Genomic DNA, 16744 nt, shown 5'->3' on the forward strand with positions numbered 1-16744 from the left:
TATAGATATAAATAATAATACTAATTACACATGCATGGACTCTCAGGGCTTCCATAGAAAGCATCTATATTGATGCTGCATCTGTATTTACGACAGTGGTTATTTGTGTGGTGTGAGGAGAGCTGCACACATTTGTGTGCCTTCAGCACGGGAAGCACCCGCTGCTCACTACTGAGAGCACTCAAGGTTGTCCTTATATGGAGTTAAAGACAATGTCTGGTGTGATTGGCTCTTTGACATCTAAAACAGAACATGTGGATTTGCAGCGGCACCTGTTAAGACATGTAAACCAAAGAGGGCAACACAATGAGAAAGCATTGTTCTGGTTGTGTATTCCCAGTCATTTACTTCCACTGACCAGCTCTGACAGATGACAAGACACAAACAAGGAAAGATTGGGGATGTCTTTGAATGTAAGCAAAAGAACAATAAAAAAAAAATCATGATTACTAAATAAAACCATATGGGTGCAACAGCTGATATTTTCAATAAAGTAATGTTTTTTTTATTTATTTATCATGTTAAACCTAAGTGAACTTGGTTGAAGTTACATCAGGAATTATGGTTGGTGAAAGTAGAAAAAAACTAAATTCAGAAAGGGCTTTTGCTATTCCATGACTCATCGTTTCTTAAGTGTTATTCAATATGGACATGCTCAGAGAGACAGCTCTGCTCTCTACTGGACAGACACTGAAGATACAATTTTCAAAACATCTACAAATCCAAATAGACGTGCAAAAATGATGTAGAATCACATGTGATGATCAGAGGATGTGCTAGATACAGTAAACACTACATTATATACTACACAAGAGCATACATACAAATAGTCATCTGAAGTGTTATGCATGATTAATTCTGCTTTCTTTGTTGTTTTTCAAACACCCACCTCTCTCATCTATTAGTCAACACCTCAAACTCTCACTATTGGTTGAATTATCTCAAGACCATCCTATTTATTAAGTTTTATTTAACCTTTAACTTTAGCAGTCTGATCAAACAATGAGCCTATAACAAGTTTACATGTCACACCAGAAATGAAAGATCAAGTTGAGATCATTGCATTGTGGGCCAGTTTTCCTCCGAGCTGTGCTGGCCGTGTGGCATGTAAGAAAGAATAGTATAGTAGATATAGCAATACTACAAAATTAGTAGGTAGCATGATGCAATGCTCCAAACCAATAATTACTTTGATTTGCACCTAATATTATTGTACACTGTAAACAGTTATGTTGACTTAACTTAAAAATTCAGGAAACCCACTGCCTTAAAATTAAGTAAATAATCATTAAAAAAAAAAAAAAAAAATTGTCAAGTTAAGAAAAAGTTAAACTTATTTTTATTATTTACTTCATAATTTTAAGGCAATGGGTTTCTTCAATTTTTTAAAGTTAAGTCAACTTTTGACAGTGTACTGTATCACTTTGAAGGGTCCAGCTGACTGACTCAGAGCCGAATGAGAAGATTGAACTGGAAGAGCAATCAAAAGAAATACAATGTAACAAGCAATCAAGGCACTTTTAATGGCAGAAATCATCCCCTGAGGCAGGACAACAGCAAACAGCCCACATTCAGGACATCTCCTACTGAACCTCATACTCAGACCTCAGAAGCTACACCGACTCCGACTTGACTTTGGACACTTGATATGCACATTTATGAGGTAGAACTGAAAACACCTTGCTTGCTTTTGTGCGTCTTCCAAATCTATGCATTTTAACCGAACCAAATTCAATATAAAACTGTACATTTGATTAGCTATATTTGCAAGTGATGCCATGCAGTGTCTCCGCTTCAGTCTTCACACGTAACCCTCATCTTTCCTCACACTAGACCACTCAGGGAGAGAAATCGAATCAATTTAACAAACTTTCATTGAAACCTTTAAAATGTAATCTGTAATATATAAAAGCAAAAAGCAAAAAGGCACATACAGGCTCAAGCAGAACTTTACCAAATCAATCTCTCATTTTAAACATTAAGGCACTTTGCGCATTAATATTTGCCACGGTTCCTCCGAGGGTCTTCATTTAACCAAATAGGAAGCTGCACAACAAGAAAAAGCATTTATGTCAGTAAATAAATTAACTGGAAGTCATTTGAATGAATAAATACTTAAATTAACATTAATAAATGTGACCCTGGAGCATAAGTCGCTGGGGTATATTTGTATCAATAGCCAAAAATACACTGTATGGGTCAAAATCATGCATTTTTATTTTATGCCAAAAATCATAAGGATATTAAGTAAAGATCATGTTCCATGAAGATATTTAGTAAATTTCCTTCTGTAAATACATTAAAACTTAATTTTTGATTAGTAATATGCATTGCTAAGAACTTCATTTGAACAACTTTAAAGGAGATTTTCTCAATATTTAGATTTTTTTGCACCCTCAGATTCCAGATTTTCAAATAGTTGTATCTCAGCTGAATATTGTCCTATCATAACAAACCATACATCAATGGAAAGCTAATTTATTCATCTCTCAGATGATGTATAGATCTCAATTTTGAGAAGTTTACACTTAAGACTGGTTTTGTGGTCCTGGGACGCAAATGTGCACAAACACAGCCATTCAAATGTTTGGGATCGTTAAGATTTGTAATGTTTTTTTAAAGAGGTTTCTTATGCTCATCCAGGCTACATTTATTTGTTAGAAAATGCAGAAAAGACAGTAATACTGTGAAATATTATTTGCCATTTATTAAGCAGCTGTCTAATGATCTCACCTGTAAGGATATCCGTGATATTTGGCCCTAAAGATGGAGAGCAGCCAACTGAAGAACAGCACCACCAGCCCGATTCCTGCTACACACATGACTGCAGAGAAACAAGACAACAATTAACCCTGTTCTGATACATCAAGCGTTCGTAAAGAGCACAGGCTGATGACCGCATACTTTTCCTCTTCCCGATGTCCAGGTCAGAGGTCGCAGCCTCGTGAAGCAACACCATTCCTAAAGTGACCGCAGCATCTGAAGCAGAGTTCAGGAACACGATCACGACTGACATGATGTGTCCTAACTACACATAAAACCACAGCCAATCACAACATATCCATGGGTCCATAGTGTACAGGTACATTTTCTGTTGTTTTAAGAGAAATTAATACTTTTATTCAGCATGTAACAGCAATTATGCAGTGTAACTGATCCGAGTGCAGCGAAGGATACTGAAGAGAAGCACAATGTGAGTCTCTGCCACAAACTGAGCCTGACTGCTGCCGTGGATGTAACTCTGAAATGAGAAGCATACGTAACTGTGGCTGGTCATTGAAATAAAAGCTGAACAAATGAAAACTTAAAGCGATCAAGACATGCAAAATCTAATTTTCAGCACAGTGATGTGATGCAGTGGCATTATTCAATCATAACAGTGGCTGTTTATTGACAAGCCTGACAAAACAAGGCGTTTCTGATCGAGAGTCTGAATGAGAGAGGAAGACGTGCAGATGTTTGACAGCAAAAAACATATTAACATTACAGGCTAAACTCAAGGAACATTACAAGAATAAAAATGCATAGCCCGTTTAAAGACCTCAAGAAACTGATTTAGGTTTATACAAGTTTACAAAATAAACTTTCATAAAATAAACACACTTAAGATTTACAGTCTTTCTTTTCCAAAAAACTGGACCAAAAACTACTGATGACTCAATTTTTGTCCAATCAAATGCTCTCTAGAATGATTAAAGAAAAGTGACAAACAATTCTCAATATGAAATATTTCAGCACAGCAAAGAAAACTGGGATTGTCCAACTGTTTCATGGGGTCTTTAATGTAGAAAACCAAACAAAAAATATACAGCTGATGAAACACGGGGCAACTTTTCGAGCAATGTTGTGAGGAAAACCAGGTACAGGGCCCACGGCCGATCTAAAGTATCCAGATAAAGTGCCCGAGCAACACTGCTCAAAATAAGTTGCCCCGTGTATCAACTCACCACTTGGCCAGTGTTTGGGTTCTTGTGAGCGTATGGAGGTCCTCGGATGTGGTTCCACATTTGACCCGACGTCATGATCAAAACAAAACACTAGATGGAGAGAGACAGAGAGAAAGGTGTTCATGTTAACTAGATATTTTATGAAGAAATGAAAAATGCTTGCCTATGCTAAATTCTCAACTGTTAGTTTGGGGTGTTGTTATGCACTTTCTAAGGTTTTCAGAATAGTTGTTAATGCATTGCTATGCAATTATTAGTTTGTTTAGAGTTATTAAGATGGATAAATACTTGTAAATAAGGAACAATGATCAAGGACTCTAGTATTGTCATTTTCATCTGGCAAACAATGCCATTTCTATTCTGTTATTTAGAGTAATTTCCATCTTATTAGAATATGCTAAACAGACTAACATGATGCAAAGATGTTTATGACTATTTTCATAATCAAAACCACACTAGAGTTATTAAAACTTAAAATAGAAACTAAATGAGATATTAAAGATCAATTTTTCCACTTTATTTTGATAACCAGTTCTCACTATTAACTAATTGTTTATTAGCATGCATATTACTAGCTTATTGGCTGTTTATTAGTACATATAAAGCACATATTAGTGCATTATTCTGCATGACTATATTCTAGATCCCATAATCCACCCCATACCTAAACTTAACAACTACCTTAACAATTATTAATAAGCAGCAAATTAGGTGTTTATGGTGGCAAACGTCACGATGAGTAACATGTAATGTTGGTGTATTATTAGGATTAGGAGCTATATACGTAATTTTTTTTTTTTGTGGAGGGGGGGTGGGGTGGTAATTGACTAATTGTATGTTTTATCTGCTCTCCCGATTGCCTAAGACCAATTTCTCCTAACGGAGACAATAAAAGAGAAACTTGAACTTGAGAATTTGTCCCTAAATTATAATGTGACCTAAAAACCTTTACAAGGGCATCAATAGAAGAAGGAACGGAAATATTATAATCTCATGTTTGCATTATAAAACACAGGTGCCCACCAGTGCAGAGAAAGCCCAGACGTTCTTATTGAACAGGAACTCCAGGTTATTGCGGCGTAAATAGGCCAGACTGCCGATGAACGCCAGCAGCAAGCCCAGCATCAGCGGCCCGGCGTAGTTAGGAGGCCTGATCACCCGGATCTGAACGACACGTGACAGCATGTTAAAGACTGATCATGTGAGCGTTCAGCTCAGATTCTGAATGTGTCTGCACTACACTAGTCTTACATGCACATCTGTTCGGTCGGCCACCCATCGAGCCAGCTGTTCGGCTGCAAAGCCTCGGACCTGCAGCTCGAATGTGTCCGCCCGCTTGGGTTTGCCTTTGGCTGGGAAGTTGATGAACGTCGGAGCCGAGTTCATGTTGAGCTGTAGAGGACATGCACAGAATGAAACATGCATAATGTAATAAGTTGCTTTGCCTATGAAACAACCTTACTTTTACATTGACATTACATAATCATTGCAGACCATTGAATAATTTTATTGGCGCCCTTCAGATATGCATATGACCAGTGTTGGGGTAAGTTCTGGATTACATGAAGAATAAGACGCAGGAGAAGAAAGTTCAACACTTTAGCAATCAAACACAAATGTTGGCTTTATCTAAAGTCATTTTCGTTTATTAGTATGGTTGAATTGGATCACTGAAGGTCAGCAGCAAATATATTGGTTAGTAAAGTGGGATTAAATTAATAAAGGATGTGTGTGTTATTTAACATATTTAATTATTGCAGGTTTGTGTCATATTCTGAGTTTGTATTTGACAGGTTTTATTCATTCTGAGTTTATATTTCACTGTTTTTGTGCAGGTGAGATAAATGCATGTTCATATTTAGTCTAGATCTACAGTAACATCTTGTTCACACAACGCCTCTGCACTTACTCCTGATTTCTCTCAACATGAGGACAGAAGAGCTGTCAGTCAATACATGGAAACAAAGGAACTGACGTTAGTTATTTGAAAAAGTATCTCAGATATTTTTCTTGTAAATTGAAAAGTAATGCATTAATTTACTTGTAATGCATTACCCCCAACACTGCATAAGAATATCTAATCAACTTCAACTGGATACAATTCTAAAAGTCCTGCTCCCAATTTTTTCCCCCTTCAATGTATTGTTTTACTTGGAAATATAATCACATCATGGAAATAAAAGGGTTGCAAATATTGCTTCATGTTCACATTTGTTTTGATTTGTACATAAAACAACATTTGCAGCCCTTTTTGGAGTTGAGTACAAACGAGTAGTTACCATCTGGAAAACATCTGAGCCTTCATCAAAATCCACCGTTGCAAAGAAAATCCTGTTAGTAAATGCACTCGAATAACGCCAAGAGTTCGCAAGGATCTGGTACTCTTCATCTGCCTGTCTGAAAACAAAAGTAAAACATTTTCCACATAAATCATGTTTTATGTATCTGGGCTGTTGAAATGTCAAGTATATTTAACACAATTCATTCGGTGCAGAAATAAGGACTAATTTTGGTTTCCTCATCTGCCATTGATGGAAAAAACAGAATTCCATCCCAAAGCCAAGTTAATAGTTGAGTCAATGCCCCTGTCTCAAAAGCCAGGTTTTATGTACAGTTATAGTCTTGTGGGTTTACGACTCCAGATTATCGCACAGTGTCATGTTTGGTTTGTAAAGCGTGTTTGCGAGCTTACAGTCAATACTTGTCCTCAATAAACACTTCTGCTGAGCCACACTGAGGCGACTCCATAGACTCTTACTGCTTTGACTTCCAGATAGCGAAAACAGCATTAAATCATGAAAGTGTGCATCACGAGGGAGCCGTTTGGGACAGAGCCGATGTTGATGGATGGGACATTCAAACAAACAGAGCAGTGTTTGATAGTGCCACAGCCTTACACTCTTCGTGGAAATTACCCAATGAATAGATTATGTTCATTTTGGATAATATAGGTTGTATAGTTACTGTTTTACTGTTTATAAGGCTATATGTTATATTAACATTTAGTCATTTAGCAGACGCTTTTATCCAAAGTGACTTACAAAAGAGGAAGCAATCAAAACGAACAAAAGAGCAACGATAAGCAAGTGCTATGACAAGCCTTGTTACATGTTTAGACACCTTTCTGTGTCTAATTTGTATACAGGTGCTGGTCATAAAATTAGAATATCATGAAAAAGTTGATTTATTTCAGTAATACCATTCAAAAAGGGAAACTTGTATATTAGATTCATTCATTACACACAGACTGATATATTTCAAATGTATATTTCCTTTAATTTTGATGATTATAACTGACAACTAATGAAAGTCCCAAATTCAGTATCTCAGAAAATTAGAATATCAATTAAGACCAATGCAAAAAAAAAGATTTTTAGAAATGTTGGCCAACTGAAAAGTATGAACATGAAAAAGTATGAGCATGTACAGCACTCAATATTTAGTTGGGGCTCCTTTGGCCTGGATTACTGCAGCAATGCGGCGTGGCATGGAGTCGATCAGTCTGTGGCACTGCTCAGGTGTTATGAGAGCCCATGTTGCTCTGATAGTGGCCTTCAGCTCTTCTGAATTGTTGGGTCTGGCGTATTGCATCTTCCTCTTCACAATACCCCATAGGTTTTCTATGGGGTTAAGGTCAGGCGAGTTTGCTGGCCAATCAAGAACAGGGATACCATGGTCCTTAAACCAGGTACTGGTAGCTTTGGCAGTGTGTGCAGGTGCCAAGTCCTGTTGGAAAATGAAATCTGCATCTCCATAAAGTTGGTCAGCAGCAGGAAGCATGAAGTGCTCTAAAACTTCCTGGTAGACGGCTGCGTTGACCTTGGACCTCAGAAAACACAATGGACCAACACCAGCAGATGACATGGCACCCCAAACCATCAATGACTGTGGAAACTTTACACTGGACCTCAAGCAACGTGGATTATGTGCCTCTCCTCTCTTCCTCCAGACTCTGGGACCTTGATTTCCAAAGGAAATGCAAAATGTACTTTCATCAGAGAACATAACTTTGGACCACTCAGCAGCAGTCCAGTCAAGACGCTTCTGACGCTGTCTCTTGTTCAAGAGTGGCTTGACACAAGGAATGCGACAGCTGAAACCCATGTCTTGCATACGTCTGTGCGTGGTGCTTCTTGAAGCACTGACTCCAGCTGCAGTCCACTCTTTGTGAATCTCCCCCACATTTTTGAATGGGTTTTGTTTCACAATCCTCTCCAGGGTGCGGTTATCCCTATTGCTTGTACACTTTTTTCTACCACATCTTGTCCTTCCCTTCGCCCCTCTATTAATGTGCTTGGACACAGAGCTCTGTGAACAGCCGGCCTCTTTAGCAATGACCTTTTGTGTCTTGCCCTCCTTGTGCAAGGTGTCAATGGTCGTCTTTTGGACAACTGTCAAGTCAGCAGTCTTCCCCATGATTGTGTAGCCTACAGAACTAGACTGAGAGACCATTTAAAGGCTTTTGCAGGTGTTTTGAGTTAATTAGCTGATTAGAGTGTGGCACCAGGGGTCTTCAATATTGAACATTTTCACAATATTCTAATTTTCTGAGATACTGAATTTGGGACTTTTATTAGTTGTCAGTTATAATCATCAAAATTAAAGGAAATAAACATTTGAAATATATCAGTCTGTGTGTAATGAATGAATCTAATATACAAGTTTCACTTTTTGAATGGTATTACTGAAATAAATCAACTTTTTCATGATATTCTAATTTTATGACCAGCACCTGTAAATGCACATGTTTGCTCATATGTGACCTTGGACCACAAAACCAGTCATAAGCTGAATAAATAATCTTTCCATTGATGTATGGTTTGTTAGGACAGGACAATATTTGGCTGTGATACAACTATTTGAAAATCTGGAATCTGAAGCTGCAAAGCAATCAAAATATTGAGAAAATCATCTTTAAAGTTGTTCAAATTAAGTTCTTAGCAATGCATATTACTAATCAAGTTTTTATATATTTACAGTAGAATATTTTCAAAATATCTTCATGGAACACGATCTATCTTTAATATCCCAATGATTTTTGGCATAAAAGAAATATGTATAATTTTGACCCATACAGTGTATTGTTGGCTATTGCTACAAATATACCTGTGCTACTGATGACTGCTCTTGTGCTGCAGGGTCAGATATATGTTTACATGTGTAGCACTGTGGTGCTTTTGCTCCTTTGTCTCCACATATGGTGGAACTACAATAAAGCTCACATTTCTTTGTGTAATAGTTCTATTTCAATTTCAATCACCAAAAATTATCTTTAATAGTTTTCGTTAATAAACACTGCTAGACAGCAGGATGAGGATCTCTTCCTCAGGTCTCTCACTTGCAGACTGCACACTGTCTCTGTGGCTGCAGCGCTGTGAACATGATGATGACGGAGTAGTTCCGTGGAGGGGCTCGGATCAACCTCCTGAACTTCTCTCCGTTCAGCCGGATCACTGCACGCTTGCTGGTCCACTCCATCATCTGACTGACCTTCTCTGACAGCAGGGTCTGCAAACACACACACACACACATACACATACACATACATACATACACAGATCATTCAAAGACACTGCAGCCCATTTACCACTGCTTCAGTCCTTATGTGGCAGCCTCACGCTTTATTTTATATTATATGCACACTAACAAAAAAACAGGTTTATTAAGGTAATTAATTCAGGAGCAGTGAGGTCATCTGTAGAGCAGGAAGCTTAGCTTAGTTTGCATACAGGGCCAAGTGTGTCAGCTCATAACACACTGAGCAAACCAATAATTCATTTCAACTGATTTATAGATGGAACACAGTGTTTACAAATGCAAAAAAATACAATTAAACTGTCATTTAATCCCTTGTGGTTTTGCGACAGAGCGAAGCTAAGAGAAGGATAAGATGATTTGAGTAACCAATGAGCTCAGTGTATATGAGGGAGCAAAACCATTCAATAAAAACACTATTAAAATCCACTGACCTCCTTCTTTTTCTGTCCATCTGATTGGGTGCCGTATAAACTAACAGCGAGGAAAGCAACTATCAAAAGTTTATAAAGCATTTCTGAAGCTGCCACTGCGCCTCGACAGTCCTGTCCGCTTCCTATTGGTGGAGCTCAGCGATGCGGAAGAGCACGTGTCTCGGGAACGATTCTAAAATAAAAGTCTCCAGCGACAAAACAAAAGCTTGAAAATAGGTTCGTATTTTCAAAATAAACGCCTCACGGCGTGATTGCCGAGAAAAGTACGGTTCATGCATTTCCGAAAAATACAATGTAGAAAACAAATAAATATACTAATAAATAAATAAATTAGGAACATGCCTGTGGAAATAGCAGAAATGTGACAGCACAAAACCAGTCATAAGTAGCACAGGTATATTTGTAGCAAAATGGGTCAAAATGATACATTTTTCTTTTATGCCAAAAATCATTGGGATATTAAATAAAGATCATGTTCCGTGAAGATATTTTGTAAATTTCCAACCGTAAATATATCAAAACTTAATTTTTGATTAGTGATATGCATTGCGAAGGACTTCATTTGGACAACTTTAAAGGAGATTTTCTCAATATTACCATTTTTTCGCACCCTTAGATTCCAGATTTTCAAATAGTTGCATCTCAGCTAAATATTGTCCTAACAAACCATACATCAATGGAAAGATTCAGTATAATTCTCAATTTTAAAAAATGACCCTTATGACTGGTTTTGTGATCTAGGGCCACAAATATATTTTATTTCTTTGCAAACTCTCCCTAAAGATGATTATCACTTTCTGGTGGTAAAGTGTGTAAAATAGTGTGTCTTTAATGATTTCCTCCTGGACGCCCAGAACGATTCACCAACATGTTTAATGTGTTATTAAATATGATGAGTAATTTACATACAGATCAACAGACACACAAAATACAAATCTCCTCATTTCTCAAAAGTATTATTTAGAAAATAAAAATGGGCATCAATAGTTAAAGGAAATGGAGAAAATAAATTAGTTGGAAATGAAACGGAATGAAGAAACTGACAACATTCAAAAACTCCTGCATCCCGAGATGCACTGAGGCGCGCGCGCACGAGCGTGTGTGCTAAACATCCGGTGCGCGCCGCCGCCGCCGCTGTGAGTGAGTGACTGTGGAGGAAGATGGCGGCGCTGATCCTCCCGTCTGACTGGATAAAAAACTGGGACAAATCCGGCAAAAATGAGTTGTGAGTAAGAGTTTAGTAATCAGATGGGAAGTTTAGGTGAACATAAAGTCATATCTGTTTTATTTGGACGGTATCGCCGCGGGTGATTGTTCTCCTCATTGTGATTGTCCACAGCTAGTGCGCGGTACAGACTCATTACACAAAGTTCAATAAAACAGCCAGCAAACCTGAATATACTACTAACCAAATACAGAATATAAAGTCTGTAGTTTCTGTACATGGACGTGTAAGACACTTGATCGGGTACTTCAGTCATTTTCATGAATGTAACGTCAGTGTGCTAATAGTTAGCAGGGTTAGCATTAGCATGTGTCTTATCAGTGTGTGTTACATTGTATTTAATGTAGTGCGCGGTGCATGCTGGTAAACATGATCTCATACACCCTGAGCTGACCTGAAGTCAGTATTATGGGGTGTTAGGAGGTTGTGTGTAGTGTAAGGTGTAGATGTTACGTTAGCTGTGCTAAACAGTTCACTTCTCATAAGCGCCCCGTCAGATTTCGATATGAGATATCGGCTGAGCCCTACCTAGAGAGCATTTATGAATAGTGTAGTCTCAAAGCCTACTGAGCGGTCTAACTGTTGACTGCTAGCGAGCTGCCTACTTGGACTGCATTGTAGTGATCATACTAGTGCAGCACAGTGTCAAGGAGACCCTGTGAGCCGCTTATGTAGACAGCATTGTGAGCACCTGTGGTGAAGTGGGATGCCAGTGCCTGCTAAACCTGGTCTAGACAGCGGTCTTGTTTCAAAACTGCTTTTGAATGCCGCATTCTTAAAATCTAGTGAGGCCTCACGTGCACTGCTGTCTTGTTAGGCAGCGTACTAGGATTTGAGCACTGCCTGCTTGATATTTACATGCACCTGTCTTTTGCAGGTAGTTTGATCAGGTGGGTGTTTGTGAGGCTGGGTGGCGCTTGTTTGCAGTAAATTCAGCTGATATTGAATTGTTAATAACCTGTAGTTTATGGAGTGTGTTAAAGTTGTTCAGCGTCATACAGAGGTGATTGTGCTGCTGGATTAGAATGTGATACAAACAAGCCTTGGCTTAATGTGTAGTAAACAAGTAGTAAGCTATACATTTTTGATGTGTTATGCCCCAAAACTATTAGACCTCATTCACTGTTAATCCAGTGCAAATATATATAGATATATTTTGTTGTTGTTGATTACGTGATTTATAAACAACTGAAATTCTCTTTCTAACCATTCACTTATTTGCCTTTTCTGTTTCCAGTTTCCAGTTTTTCCAGGACCTTGCGGGGAAACCCAGCAGTCATGAGATTGTTAAAGGTGAGTTCAATTCATCATTTTTAGTCTTTTAGCAGTTTGTTTATCACCGTGGTGGTTGTATATATGAATGCTATTCGTGCAAATTGTAATTTATAATGCACAAATGATGCTTTTAATGTAAATCAAAATTTAAAAGTACATTAACATGTAAACAATACCACATCCTTGTTCATGTAAACCATAGAAATTACGGGAAATTTCAACATTTGTATGTTGCATTGTTTAAATTAGCATATGTTGCATTGGCAATTAAATGCCAGCTGTGCTGTAAATACTGTACTGCTCATAATCTTGCATAACCCTTGTAGAATATTCAAGGTGTTTGTAATTTTAACAAAATAAGAGGGTGTTAGTTAACTTAGTTTGGGCCCTTTCATTAAGTTATAGGAGATCAAAAGACAATAAAAAAAAAAAAAGTATTTCTTGTTGACTAACAGTTTCAGCCCTAATAAATATCATGATTGAATTTGTATTCTGTATGATGGGTTTAATAATTCAGCTATGAATGGTTAAATGTTGTAGTACCTGTCAAGAGTGTTCAGTGTCTGACAGCTGCTTGTAACATCCTTTTAACATCTTTACCTTGACACTTTCATCCCAGTTCACACGTTTGGGGAGGCAATTCCCACAGTGACAGCCAGTGTCACGAGGTGATGTGTGAAGAGGTTCACTGAGTCTAAACTGCATCAACAAATAACTGGATGCTTCTAAATATGAGCACTTATTTGAGCTGACATTTTTTATATTTGAGGCACACACATTGCATTTCTGGGTAATAGTAGGTGAATGGCTGCTATGGTGGAACATAGAGATTATTCATTATCGTGCAAAAGTTTTTCTCTTTTGATTTTTGTTTTGTACATTTTTATTAGATTCCTGCCATGATTGTAACCATGGTAGCTGGCATGGCACTCAATTATAAACAAACAGTCGTCCTTTATCCTGTGCACTAATTTTCATACCACACTATTCATTACTGTTAATGTGTTCAGGGCCCAACAATAAAGAAGTTTTGTTTATTTTTGTCCTGCTGACAAAATTGCCAGAAATGTTTTTTTTTTATATTATGACAACTGTAAACTTCATAAACAGTCACTGGGAAATGCAAGACTTTGATTTATCGTTATCGATGTTAGCTCAAAACCTATTGCAACCATCTAGATAACATAACCGTGTTGACAGTTTTAATCAACTGAATTCACAACAACAATGCATTACAAGAAAAAAATATATAAACAAGCGTATGAATAACAGTCAAAACAATTCAAACATTGGCCCCATAGTGCAAGGTACAGCTCTGTCAACTGTCCCAAACACTCTCTCACTGGTCCCGGGCCATCCTTATTGGTAAGCCCTAATGTTTCTTTGGCAGGACTGTGGTGAGCAGCTCTGTTTGATATTGTGCAGGTGTTATCAGCATGCCCTGTAGGAGCTGAAAGCTGTTATTGAGTCTGCCGTGTGTGTGTGTTTTGTCTTGTAGATCTGCAGACAGCCCTATATGAGCTCTGCTGGCATGTTATCCAGGGCAGTCTGAAGGTGGATGTGGCTGCCAGTCTCCTGGCTGATGTTATGGTGAGTGCTGATCCCGTCTCCTAAAATTCACCCCCTGCCCCACCTGCACTGAGACTGTTAGGATTGACTGTCTGGGTTTGTGTCTCACACGTGAGGGGGAAAATAAAAGTAAACAATCATTTACTGTTCTCCATGTTATTTTTTTACTGACATACATGGTTAGATAATACGAATACTTCACATTAAAATTAATATTGTCATCTATTTGCTATCATACTTCATATTAATCCTGTGTGATTCACAAATATTTGAACCTATTCTGGCCACTTTTCAGTGTGATGATGGTGAATGTGGACTCTCAAGCTCCAAAATGATAAAGTATTATTCATCTATTCAAAGGTTTCACAAACCCCAAGCTGCTTTTTGAGAGAACATTAGGTGTCTGGCATTACTCAAATTTCAACCACTCATTTACTGAATACAGGGAAAAATGACCCTTCCTGCATACCAGAAATCCTTCGACCACAATGACCCTGACCTAGACACAGCTTTTTATTAGTGATTTTTGGTCATACTGATCAGAACAAACCCCTAGCTAAAGTTTTAAACATTTAAGGTCCAATTCTCGCTATTAACAAACCATTAACTGTGTCTTTCCCTCAATACACTCCTAATTTGCTGCTTATTCATAGCTGGTAAGGTAGTTAAGTTTAGGTGTTGGGTAGGATTGGGAATGTAGAATATGGCCATGCAAAATTCGTGCTTTATAAGTACTAATAAACAGCCAATAGTTAGGCATGCTAATATGCAACTAGTTAATAGAGAGAATTGGTCCCTATACTGAAGTATTACCAGATTTTCTTTACTTATGGAGTTTGTTGCAGCTGGGCACCGAGGCATTTTTACAACACAGGCCATGTATTGATTACCCGATCAGGTGATAATGCAGGTGGAAACGTGGGCTAAAATGGATTACACTGTGATGTGACCACATCACATTTGTAGTGGAAAGGCTATCTGTCTTGAATGCTTTTCTGACAGCGGTGAAGTACTGCCTGCTTTCCTCCGATTCACCGAACACATGATTGTAAACAGAGATGCACCAAAAACACTGAGAGCCATTGCGCTCATCATCCTGAGCGTTTTCCACTTGCTCAGAAGCCACGTAACCGCTTCGTCTGTTTCATTGTATTTATATTGAATTTAGACCTCCCACTGTAGGGTGCAAGGAAACACAAAGGCAGGGTCTTGAAGATCCGAGGCAGTCTCAGGAAACATGTTAATGCTTTACGGACTTATGATGTGGGCCAGAAAACAGCCTTACAGAAAGTGTTTTTTTCACAGGCAAACAACGCGTTTTCTTTAGAAAATGTATAAATAGTTTATCAAAAATTTATCATGAAAGTTTGCAAATAAGCTTTTTTTTTTTTGTGAAAAAAAAATGCATCTATGTGGGTTTATTTACACTTTAATTTGAGGAACACATTCACTATTAGCTTAAGAGCTTTCCCTCAAATTCCTAATTTGTTTGTTGGTAGTAAGGTAATTGTTGTAGTAGTTCTGTTTAGGTATAGAGTAGGGTTAAGGGATCTAAAATATGGTCATGCATTAATTTGTGACCCTGGACCACAAAACCAGTCATAAGGGCCAATTTTTCATTGATGTATGGTTTGTTATGATAGGACAATATTTGTCTGAGATACAACTATTAGAAAATCTGGAATCTGAGGGAGCAAACAAATCTAAATATTGAGAAAATCGCCATTAAAGTTGTCCAAATGAAGTTCTTAGCAATGCATATTACTAATCAGAAATTAGGTTTAGATATATTTACGGTAGGAAATTTACAAAATATCTTCATGGAACATGATCTTTACTTAATATCCTAATGATTTTTGGCATGAAAGAAAAATGGATAATTTTGACCCATACAATGTATTTTTGGTTATTGCTACAAATATACCTGTGCTACTTATGTGCTTTATTAAACAGCCATAATGCTATTAATGTGCATGCTAATGCTGAATTGTTCCCTAAACTAAAGTGAAATGAATCTGTGCTATTCCAGTTCCAGAAGTGTTTAAGTCAGATTATTTCCTCAAACTCCGTAAGAGTTTTGCCGAGGTTAGTTTTTTGCTCTGTAGTCTCCGGTAACATGAGTGGTTCTGAATGCTGAATAAACGGCGCTGGTACAGAAGTACCAAATGGAAATCCACTGAAGTAAACGACACGTTACCGTGCAAACACCTTGTGAAGTTCTGCTAGGACTCTCAGGAACTCTGTCCTGCTGAGATGGGAAGTTTGCTGTCCCGTGTGTATCTCAATTAGGTTTTCTTTAATCTCAAATCAGACGTTACACGCGTTCTTACACAGCATTAGCGATGTTTGATCTGTGGAGCGTGGACACAGAATCGCTTCACAGATTGTTTTGCCGCTGCTGCTGTGACATCTCATCCAGCCAGATGAAATTAGCCTTCTAAACACTGCTGAAGTGTACCAGTGATAGATCACCCACTTCACATCTCTGCTTCTGCTACGTCTACTGTGCTGTCCACTGTCCTCCAGTGAACAGGAATCTCCACCGGGAAAAAGAGACGTTCAAATTCTGTGAAATTGAAATGCTGTAAACATTTGTGCAATGTGCCATTAAAAGCAATTGTGTTTGTCTTTCAGGAGCTGCGGGATGATATGCCTTCTATTTTAGCTGATGCTTTCTGTATATTAGGTAAGCCCTGCTGTATGTTTATACATGCTAATGCTGATGAAAGGAAGTGTGCCAGACCGTGTCATCTCATTTG

The 16744-nt window shown here is 38.0% G+C and overlaps 2 protein-coding genes across 7 annotated transcripts in view; one reads left to right on the top strand and one right to left on the bottom strand.

The window, feature by feature from the left end:
* Positions 1–312: 312 nt before the first annotated feature.
* magt1 (magnesium transporter 1) lies at positions 313–10069 on the bottom strand. Of its 4 annotated transcripts, XR_013782695.1 has the most exons (11): positions 9917–10069; positions 9286–9455; positions 6227–6344; positions 5199–5339; positions 4971–5111; positions 3948–4037; positions 3178–3241; positions 2905–2979; positions 2734–2824; positions 1481–2046; positions 314–1262 (listed from the first exon to the last, which is right to left on the bottom strand). XR_013782695.1 is itself a non-coding variant. In XM_079390187.1 (10 exons), exons 1-10 carry the CDS (start codon positions 9995–9997, stop codon positions 2031–2033), a joined length of 987 nt encoding a protein of 328 aa, XP_079246313.1. In that variant the 5' UTR covers positions 9998–10069; the 3' UTR covers positions 313–2030. The 4 variants fall into 4 exon arrangements, 3 of the variants coding, with proteins under 3 accessions (XP_079246313.1, XP_079246314.1, XP_079246315.1); XM_079390187.1 differs by having other exon boundaries at positions 313–2046; XM_079390188.1 differs by having other exon boundaries at positions 329–2046; positions 9286–9519; positions 9900–10056.
* A 917-nt stretch (positions 10070–10986) lies between these two features.
* LOC306853350 (THO complex subunit 2-like) overlaps positions 10987–16744 on the top strand; it is a 78842-nt gene continuing 73084 nt past the window's right edge. For all 3 annotated transcript variants that reach the window (XM_079390667.1, XM_079390668.1, XM_079390669.1), the window contains exons 1-4: positions 10987–11141; positions 12379–12434; positions 13915–14006; positions 16620–16671. In XM_079390667.1, coding sequence (XP_079246793.1) covers positions 11077–11141; positions 12379–12434; positions 13915–14006; positions 16620–16671 — 265 coding nt within the window. In that variant the 5' untranslated portion in view covers positions 10987–11076. The remainder of the gene's footprint in view (positions 11142–12378; positions 12435–13914; positions 14007–16619; positions 16672–16744) is intronic.

Source organism: Barbus barbus (genome assembly GCF_936440315.1).
Source record: "Barbus barbus genome assembly, chromosome: 33".
In the NCBI taxonomy this organism is placed as follows: Eukaryota; Metazoa; Chordata; class Actinopteri; order Cypriniformes; family Cyprinidae; genus Barbus; species Barbus barbus.